Below are 11,123 nucleotides of genomic sequence, written 5' to 3'. Positions count from 1 at the left end.
ACCCTGCTTAAGATTCATGTTCTCTCACTATTCCTCTTCCCCATTCCTGCTAGCTAAAAAAATTTAAAAAAAAAATTTTTTACATGTGATTAAGTCTTTATTTTTTTATTTATTTTTATTATTTTAAAAAATTTATGGGGCGCCTGGGTGGCTCAGTCAGTTAAGCATCCAGCTTCGGCTCAGTTCATGATTTCACAGTTCGTGGGTTCAAGCCCCACGTCAGGCTCTGTGCTGACAGCTCAGAGCCTGGAGCCCGCTTCAGATTCTGTGTCTTCCTCCCTCCCTGACCCTCCCCTGCTCACATGGTCTCTCTCTCTCTCTCAAAAATAAATAAAACATTAACAAAATTTTTTTTTTAATTTACATCCAAGTTAGGTAACATATAGTGCAATTAAAAAAATTCTTAAAAAAACAAGCAAAGAGAATGAAATATGGCCACTTGTAGCAAAGTGGGTAGACCTTGAGGGTGTCATACTAAGCGAAGTAAGTCAGGCAGAGAAGGATAGATACCATATGTTTGCATTCATAGGTCTAACAGGAGACACCTGGCAGGGGACCATGGGGAGAGGAAGGTGGAAAGAGAGTGGGGGAGAGTGATGAACACAGATCAAGGGAGACTACTGAATACTGAAAACGAACCATAGACTGAAGGAGGGGGTGATGGTCATGGTAGGGAGCACTTGAGGGGAGAAGCACTAGGTGTTATGTGGAAACCAATTTGACAATAAACTATTAAAAATAAATTAAAATACAGAACTATCATAAAAAAACAAGCAAAGATGGTCTTGATCTTTGAGAAGTAATTTAGTGTACAGAAGGAGATTGTAGTAAGAAAATGCCATTAGACAAGATGAAGAAGAAAAGGTAGAAATAAGATGGGAAGAGAAGAAGGAATTTTCAGTTTGGTGTACACACTGTCATGTTGTGAAAGTAGAAAGTGGTACACTGGAAAGGCCATGGAAGTTCTGCCCCAACCCCCCTTCCCTGTATCCTGTCCTATGCATCTCTTTCTTTTGGCTATTTCTGAGTTGTACCCTTTATATAAACTGGTAATTTACTTTAAAGAAAAAAAGAAAAAAATGTACAGACAGTTGTCAACCAAATTTCAACTTACACAAAGAAAATGCAAATGACTGAGAAGGAGTAGCTACAAGAACAGAGAAAGAATCAAGTCAGGATAGTTTCAAGGATATCAAATGAAACTAAATTTCAAGAATCTGAGTGTGGACAATGGCTGAGGCACAACATCTGGTGAATACTTAGATTAGATAACTTCTTAAGGTACCCTTCAACTCTAAGTATTTGTCTACCTAAGTGTTCAAGACCATATGGTTTGTAACAATCCCTTAGAAAAAAACCCATTTCACTTCCAATAAACAATAAGAATATAAATTTAAATGAAGAAGCATAATATAGCCATATCTCCACACTCTCAAACTAGGTAATTCAAGATAAAAGGTGATAGTCCATTGTGTTTTGTAATGGGCAATTTAAAAAAATTACGCCAGTACATAAAAATTTAACACACAATAAAGTACCTAAAAAGCTCCTAGAAAATGGGATTAAAATGGAAACCCAATACTCACAATATAACCTGCATAGTCTTCATTTTCAACGAAGGAATCATGAAGCCAGATAAATTCCTCATGTTGTCGAACAACAGAAAACTCATTTTGTTTAAAATTTGGCAATGAACTCTGCAAAGATAGAGATTCTTTTGAGTAAAAAATAAAAATTACACAAAAAGGCTTTTAGTAAACATTTTTTATCTTATTTTCATAAATTAATCTCATATGAAAGATTATCAGTACTTTTAAACTCAAGTATGAAAACTCTGAGACACCAGACAAAATTATCCTGAGATCTTTGAGGAAATTTGTTGACAGCCTCTTATTATTCTACTGCTACCAGTACTTAAAAGGTATGTTATTAATATATATCAAACTCAACTACTCAAAGGAAAACAGATCTACAATCTGAAAATATGCCTAAGAACTGAACCCCAAGAAGAAAATAATATGTAAGACAGTAATTTAATTAACTGAAAGAACAAAACGAACTTGAAATCAAGAATGGTAAAAGATATTAATAGAAGTCTAAGAAAATTAAATTTGCATTACACCTAAGTTTTGTGACTAATTCTTTTTTTTTTTAAACATTTATTCATTTTTGGGAGACAAAGCACAAGTAGGGGAAGGGCAGAGAGAGAGGGAGACACAGAATCTGAAGCAGGCTCCAGTCTCTGAGCTGTCAGCACAGAGCCAATGTGGGGCTCAAACTCACAGCTTGAGATCATGACCTGAGCTGAAGTAGGCTGCTTACCCTACTAACCCACCCAGGTGTCCCAGTGACTAATTCTTAAATGTTAATTTTTAAAAAGTACATTAGAATAAAAAGTACATTTCCCTGGGATGCCTGGATGGTTCAGTTGGTTAAATGTCCCACCCTTGATTTTGGCTCAGGTCATGATCTCATAATTTGTGGGATGGAGCCATGGATACGCGAAGTGTGCTTGGGATTCTCTCTCTCCCTCTTTCTCTGCCCCTCCCTCACTCAGGGATGCCTTCTCTCTAAATAAATAAATTAATTAATTAAAAAAAATTTTTTTAAATTAAAAAGTACATTTCCTTACAACTGTTAACATGAAAGCAGTGACTTATAAACTAAAATATAGTTTCTTTCTAATTATGTTCAAAACCAAAGTTCCAGTCTATATTTTCACATATTAACATCCGTACAATAGCTAAAATAGACAAGTACAAAATCACATTTACCTTTGTGTGAACGGTGAATTTTACTTTATCTCTCTCACTTAGAGCATCGGAAATGTCTACTTGCAGAGCAGCATCACTTTGAAGATCTACATTTATTGCTTTAAGCTAGAAAAAGATAATACCTTAGTGAAAATTCTATGGGTGTTTATAGAATCTCATTCTTCTCAGACATTAAGATCATGCAAAAACAAAACAAAACAAAAATAACAAGACAATCCTAAATCTAAAAAAGTACTCAAATTCATTTAAACTACCTATATATTTTGGAGTGTGGGTTCTTTGGGTATGTTATTATCTTAATCAATTTTCATTCTGTACTCTTCAACTACTCAATGTGCTAAACATTATTCATTATAATATCACTAAAAAAGTAAACTCTTTTTTCTCTCTCCTCTTCTCTGCCATTGTGGTGCATGAAGTTAACTGTTCTTTACCATGGTGGCAGCAGGGAAGTCTGGAAGATACCCTCGCCTCGGAGCTTGGATGACTGGGCTTGAATCCCATCTCTGCCCATTAACATACTCTGAGTTGGGTCTTCTCACAAGACTTTCAGAATCATGCTTGAAACATGGCCAAGAAACAAAAGTAGAACCGTCCCATTCCCCAGTGAACTCAGATGAAAATGGTAATAAAATCAGGTACAATTTCAAGAGAAGGCAATGGAGAAGAACCAAGCTGGTGTAGAAGGGTTAGCACACGAGCTGGCATACATATTTATGCTGCATGAAGATCACATTGTTGTATTCTGTCACTCTGCATAAACATCACTAGCACCTCAACAACAGACATGTTTTACTAGGAAAATGATTTTTCTGTTACTATGCTTCTGCACCAGTAAGGTGATTCAGTAATAAATATGCAAGACCTTTTGTTTGAAAGAAATACATAAAATAAGCTATTTTCCAAGAAGATGGTCCATTAAAGTTCAAATGTTCTAAAATTAGGGAAAGTATCTACCTTTAAGAACAAGAAAAATATGGGATGCCTGGGTGGCTCAGACAGTTAAGCAGCCAACTTCAGCTCAGATCATGATCCCACAGTTTGTGAGTTCGAGTTCTGCATCAGGCTCTGTGCTAACAACTCAGCACAGCCTGGAGCCTGGAGCCTGCTTTTGATTCTGTGTCTCTCTCTCTGACCCTCCCCTGCTCATGCTCTGTGTCTCTCTCAAAAATAAATAAACGTAAAAAAAAAAAAAACCCCAAGAAAAATAATGAAAAGGCTAATAATTTTAACTCTATTGCTTGGTTTAGGTCAGGAATTTACAATGAAACTATTAAATATAATTAAATATATTACATATAACATATTTATAGTGCTAAAAAAAATGGCAACATAATATTCAATAACTACCTCCTGTGATAGGAATTAAATCTCACATTTTACTCTACAAGCTTTAATATATTCAAATGATTGACCATGTTCTCTATTTAGTGCTTCCGTTTACTTGTCTACAAGAAGACTTCCCTACTTATAATTCTTAAATTTATTTTGAGAGAGAGAGAGAGAGAGAGAGAGAGAGAGAGAGAGAGAGAGAGAGAGCGCGAGCGCACACCTGCGTGCACTTGAGTGGGGGAGGAGCCTGACATGGGGCTTGAACTCATGAACTGTGAAATCATGACCTGAACTAAAATCTTAACCGACTGAGCCACCCAGGCACCCCTCTTTTTTGAGTAAACTCTATCACCAATGTGGGGATCAACCTCACAATCCCAAGATCAAGAGTCACGTGCTTTCACTGAGCCAGCCAGGCACCCCTCTATTTATAATTCTTACCATAATTCTATTTATAATTCTTAAAATTTCATCTATTTTTCCCCTTTAAACATATATATACTTAAATGTTTGACTAATTTGAAGAACTATAAAAAAAATTAAAACACACTGAAAGATGAAAATAAATTCTTAGCCAGTTGCAAAGACAGGAAATATTTAAGGCCTAATTAACCACCTAGCCTGCTTCAAATACTCTAGTTGTGAAACCCAAGTCTTACTTTGGGAATCTCACTTAGTTATTAGCATTTCAAATTTTAATTACAATGTAAAAGGAAAAAATGCGGGGAGCAGAATTGTTTATGATCTCCGTCATATATTTTAAAATGCAGGGACACCTAGGTAGCTCAGTTGGTTAGGTATCGACTCTTGATTTCAGCTCAGGTCATAGTCTCAGTTTGTGAGACTGAACACTGCATTGGGCTCTGTGCTGACAACGTGGAGACTGCCTGGGATTCTCTCTCCCTCTCTCTCTGCACCTCCCCCACTTGCATTTTTCTCTCTCTCTCTCTCTCTCAAAATAAACAAATTCATAAAAAAAGTGCATGCATAAAAGGCTTATTGGAAATATAACAAAATGTGACTATCAGTGGGTTTTCTTTATTTATTCCTTTATTCTCCCAATTGTCACAATATGCATGCATTACTTTTACAAATGGTGGGGAGCCCCCTTAAAATGGAAATCCCATGACCTACTAAAATATTAATTTTAGGAATTTTTTCATTAAACAGTTGTTTAACTTTCATTAGTAACAACCAAGAGTAACATAGTATTTCACTTCTGTACTATTGTTTCTAGAGTGAGTAGACCTGTTTTTAAAAGATTAAGACCATTACAGGGGTGCCTTGGTGGCTCAGTTGGTTGAGCGTCCAACTTTAGCTCAGATCAGGATCCTGCGGTTCATGAGTTCAAGTTCCATGTTGAGCTTTGCACTGACAGTGCTAAGCCTGCTTCGAATTCTGTCTCTCTCTGCCCCTTCCTTGCTTGTGCTCTGTCTTTCAAAAGCAAACATGAAAGGGCGCCTGGGTGGCTCAGTCAGTTAAGTGTCTGACTTTGGCTCAGGTCATGATCTCACGGTTCATGGGTTTGAGCCCCATGTCGGGTTCTGTGCTGACAGCTCAGAGCCTGCAGCCTGTCTTCGGACTCTGCTGTCTCCCTCTCTCTCCTACCCTCCACTGCTCATGCTGTCTCTCAAAAAAATAAAATAAAATAAAATAAAACATTAAAAAAAAGAACGAAAACAAACATTAAAAACGTTTAACCAAAAATAAATAAATAAATAAATAAAAGATAAAGACCATTACATAAAATCCAACTGAAGATTCACAGAAGAAATTAATCACTGTTTAAATTACATGGTACTGAGGTGCCTGAATGGCTCGGCTGGTTAAGTGTCCTACTCTTGATTTCAGTTCAGGTCATGATCTCATGGTTTGTGAGATTGTGCTGACAGCTTAGAACCTGCTTGAGACACTCTCTCTCTCTTAAAGTGAATAAATAAACTTAGAAAAAACACTTATGTGGTACTATCTCTGATGGCCTTTAGTAAAAACTTTATATGTAACTTAAGTTTATATTAAATTAAATTTCATCAGTAATCATCTTTTTTAAAGTTTATACTATAAACTTACATAAATTATTTTTAAATGTTTAAAAATTTGTTAATGTACTCAATGCTACATGTAGCCCATTGTCTGATAAAAGAAATGAAATTAAAAGCTGCCTTGAAGGGCACCTGGGTGACTTAGTCGATTAAGTATCTAATTCTTGATTTCAGCTCAGGTCATGATTTTGTGGTTTGTGGGACTGAGCCCCGCATTGGGCTCTGTGCTGACAGTGTGGAGCCTGCTTGGGGTTTCTCTTTCAAATAAATAAATAAACATTAAAAGACAAAAAAGAAAGAAACGTTTCCTTTTTTCTCTTTACTCACAATCAGGACACTTTTAAGATGTTTATTGTGGTAGACAGAATAATGGCTTCCCCCCAAATATCTACATCCAAATATCTGGAACCTATGGGCATTACCTTACAGGGCAAAAAAGGGCTCTGCAGGTGTGATTAAATTAAGGGTCTTGAGATGGGAAGATTATCCTGGATTATCCAAGTGGGTCTTAAATGCAGTTACAGGTATCCTTATAAGAGGTGGAAGGAGATTAGACGGAGACAAAAGGGAGGGCAACAGGACTATGGACACAGATATTAGAGTGATCCAGCCACAAGCCAAGGTTTGCTGGCAGCCACCAGAAATGAGAAGGGACAAGTAACAAATTCTTCCCTAGAATCCCAAGGAGCATGGCCCTGCCGACATCTTGATTTCAGCTCAGTGATACTGTTTTTGGACTTCTGGTCTACAGAGCTCTGAGAATACATTTCTGTTGTATTCAGCCAACAGATTTGTAGTAATTTGTTATAGAGCAGCCACTGGAAACTCATAAATTTATCATTATGATTTTTGGAATAATAATCTTGGCTTTTCTCCATTTCTTATGTTTTCTCTGCCTCATCAAGCATTTCCCAAATGCAACTGGTAAGCATCAACCTGGCTGCAAAACCCCAGGCCTGATCACAGATTTATCAAACAATCTTCAGGGGAAAAGCCTTAAAAACTGTTTGGGAGGGGCGTCTGGGTGGCTTAGTTGGTTAGGCCTCCGACTTTGGCTCAGGTCAGATCTCACGTTCGTGGGCTCGAGCCCCACGTCGGCTCTGTGCTGACAGCTAGCTCGGAGCCTGGAGCCTGCTTCAGATTCTGTGTCTCCTTCTCTCTCTGACCCTCCCCCTTTCATGCTCTGTCTCTCTCTGTATCAAAAATAAACATTTAAAAAAAAACTGTTTGGGAACCCTAGCCTAGACTTTCAGGGTTGTATTTGCTTTTACAATCTGTGAAAACTTCATCTCAACTGCTAATATTTTCTTTTTAATGACTATATAAAACATCGTTCTCAGACTTTATATCTATATGTACATTAAAATTTTCAGATTTAACTGTTGCATTATCAATTTGGTAATACACCTTTCAGGATTTCTACATTTGAATAGCTGCTATTTAGTCTTCCAACTTAAGGTTATTCCCAATTATTTCCTTCTTTCATTTTCTTATCTCTGTATATCAAGTATACTTGCCTCTTTTTTCTGACAACACAACAACTGGCCTTTTCAAATTGTAACTTTTATTTTTAACAAATATTCTTATATTATGTATTTACTGCTGTTGTTCTTGAATCTCTTTTCAGGTATACCTTACATACAACTAAATGCAAGTTTTAAGTATATAATTTGAAGAGTTTTGACAGATACAAAGGTTACATATGACCTGTAATCATGACCACAATCATCCCCAGAAATTCCCACTATTACTTTTACGTTTCTTTTTTCCCTAACTCTTCTGTAAATTCTTTTGTATGCCTTATGAAAGCTTATAACCCTTCACATATGGTCTTAACATCTATTAATACAATCTACCATTTGTCTTTTTCATTCTTTCAGCTAGTATGTTCTAGAACTGATCTCAGGAAAAGCACATGAATCATAAATAGGGTCACAGCAAAATGCTGATGGTGAGATTGTGACTTCTTTCATTTATATTTCATAATAAGTTCAAAATAACAGCTTCACATCTCAATTATTTTCTGTTTCTGAGCTTACAGAGAAAAGGAGACAAAAAGGAATATTTTGTTTGACATTAAGATTTGCTTCACACACATGTTTTTTTTAAAGTCCTGTTTCTAATAACTAAGATATGTAATGGAAAAGCTAGCCAATAAATGAAATCATCCCCTACACAAAAACAAAATTTCCACTGAAAGCTAATCTGCTATACTTCATCAATTCCAGATGCATATTTTGCCCATTCTAACATCTAAAACAGGAATGCCTTATAACTGATGACAAATTCCAGTTTAATTGGCAATCTTTTTTCTTCCTTAGTGGTACATAAAGTATGCCTTCCAGTCAACTGTGCCTTAGATTTGATAAAATATCATATTGTAAATCTAATGTTAATTTCATAAAATATACACCAGGTTTTTCAGGCATATATTCTTATTTTAGAGAAAAGTTAATGTTAGAGAATTTTCATTAAGGAAAAAGTGAAAGCAAACAACTTGTAATTCATCGACATTTAATTAGCTTTTTGAAATTAGCAAGGTAAGTGTGAAGAAATTCTCATTAGACTATATTCACTGGTTTAATCCTCCTCTGGGCTGATAAACTTTGTAGTCTCCTGTCAACGACTGGCTAGGTTAAACATTTGTGACAGGCAGAGCAAATGGATTAAGCAACATAAACACAGTACCATTAGAAAGATAATTTAAAGACATTGTCTTATTGATGATTAATTTTCCACATGTAATTATTTAGTAAAGAAGGCATTCACTACTAGTTTACTATACTGACTCATTTACTATAAAGTATCTACCTTAGAACATTCCTAAATAATTAGTTGTTCATCTTTTGCCAGAAAAGCAAAAGTATAGAGATGGATGGATGGAGGAAGGAAGAAAAGGAAAATGACTATTGCATGGCCTCCCAATTGGTATCCTGTCTCTGTCCTTTTCCCTCTTTAATCTATTCCTTACAATCCCATTAAACTAAAAATCATTCCTTAGCTCAAAACCTAGAGGTTCCCACTTGGAGAAAAGCCAAAGTCCATCAGGCCCTATAAAATCTGCATCTGACATCACCTCAGGCTAATCTATTACTCCTCTGGCTGACTGTAGCCCTGCCATATGGCCTCTCTGTTGCTCCTTAAATACATAGGCATACTGTCACCTCAGGAATCTTTGCACTTACTGATCCCTTTACCTGGAACATTCTGCCCCCAGGTATCTATCTGCATGACTCAATCCTTCATTTTCTTCAAGTTATTTACCAAAATGTCACCTTTTAAGGAAAGCCTTTCCTGGCCACCCTAAGCCTACAACTCAACTCCCCTCCAAAACAATCCCTATCCCCCCCCACCTTTAAAAATGTTTGTTTAATTTATTGCTTATTTATTTGAGAGCATGACCTGGAGAGGGACAGAGAATGAAGGATACAGAGGATCTGAAGCAAGTTCTGTACTGTTAGCGGAGAGCCAGCAGAATGCCAGCGGAGAGCATGACACGAGGCTTGAACTCATGAACCTCAAGATGACCTGAGCTGAAGTCAGATGCTTAATCGACTGAGCTACCCAGGCACCCCCATATTTATATTTTGAGAGAGAGAGAGCACGCACGCACACATGTGCACAAGCGAGGGAGAGGGAAAGAGGGAGAGAGAGAATCTCAAGCAGGCTCAGTGCTATCAGTGCAGACCCTGACGCAGGCCTCGATCCCACAACCCCTTGAGATCATGACCTGAGCCCAAATCCAGAGTTTGATGCTTACCTGACTAAGCTACTCATGTACCCCACACTCCATTTTTTTCACAGTACTTGTTTACCATCTACTATATTTTATTTTTTTAACAGTCCTCCATAACTATAATGTCATTTCAGTAAGGACACGGATTTTTATTTTGTATTCCTGTATTCCCAGTGGTTGACTCGATAAATATTTACTGAATGGAGAGAAGGGCAGAAAGAAAGGTGATAACCATAACTGGGCTAAGAAACTGTAATTAAGTACAATCAACAGAAAACCCCTGAGACAAAAGAAAATTTCATTAGGCTCATAAATTCAGGCCAATTTTTAAATTTATTTAACACCTAGCAGAAATATGATTTTGGAAGTCCTGTAATACATCATTTTTATTATTACTGTATATCTTATACTCAGCAGTCAAATCAAAGGTTGATTATATATACATTTTCTGGAAACTGGCATTTGCAACCAGATATCCTCTCATATACTATGTCTGGCTTGCAAATTCCCATAATTAGTATCAATTCAACAATCAACTCTCTGTGTTTACACTTTGAACTGCTGTATGGGGCTAAAGTCAGAAGAGGCATTTGCAAGCAGATTTCTTCTCACATACCATACCAGACACAATAAAATATTAGTAGGGTATTAATAGGAAAGTACTAATGGTCTTCACCTCTGTATTCCCTCTAAGTCAAAGTTACTATTACTGGTAGTACAAATATAACACTTTACTCTTTACACAATATACTAATACACATTTATTTAATAAACTTTTTAAAGCACTTAAAGTACATTCAAACAACTGTCCTAGGTATTATGGAATATATATGGTGAACAAAAAGCCTTGCCTTCAAGAATTTTGTAGTGAGGAAGACAATCAACTTTATGTAATAAAACACAAAATTATTTTCTATTCTTTTTTCCTTGCCACTTTTACTATGTGTACAATTTAACCTTATCAATACCTCCCATCCTGTGACCTTTCTGTATATATCCAGCCTGTTACCGCTCTCTCTGCTTCCCTTTTCTTCCACCCCACTGAGTGGTATGTCACTCCAATACCTTTTTCTTAAAAACAGAATTGATTAGTTTCTTTTTAATGTTTATTTTTGAGAGAAAGAGACAGAGTGTGAGTGGGAGAGGGTCAGAGAGACACTGAATCGGAAGCAGGCTCCAGGTTCTTTTTCTGTAACTCTTAAATGTTGGTTTCCTCGGATGCTATCTAGCCTCGGCAAT

At 36.5% G+C, this 11,123-nt stretch overlaps 1 protein-coding gene across 3 annotated transcripts in view; it reads right to left on the bottom strand.

Moving 5' to 3' along the window:
• Positions 1 to 11,123, bottom strand: part of SNX6 (sorting nexin 6) — a 61,174-nt gene that overhangs the window by 42,746 nt on the left and 7,305 nt on the right. For all 3 annotated transcript variants that reach the window (XM_029951137.1, XM_029951138.1, XM_029951139.1), the window contains exons 3-4: positions 2,775 to 2,879; positions 1,587 to 1,697 (exon numbers count right to left, since the gene is read on the bottom strand). In XM_029951137.1, the coding sequence (XP_029806997.1) occupies positions 1,587 to 1,697; positions 2,775 to 2,879 (216 nt within the window). The remainder of the gene's footprint in view (positions 1 to 1,586; positions 1,698 to 2,774; positions 2,880 to 11,123) is intronic.

Source organism: Suricata suricatta, chromosome 9 (assembly GCF_006229205.1).
Source record: "Suricata suricatta isolate VVHF042 chromosome 9, meerkat_22Aug2017_6uvM2_HiC, whole genome shotgun sequence".
Lineage (NCBI taxonomy): Eukaryota > Metazoa > Chordata > Mammalia > Carnivora > Herpestidae > Suricata > Suricata suricatta.
Note: the sequence above shows the minus strand (reverse complement) of the source record. Positions and strands in the feature narration are given on the sequence as shown.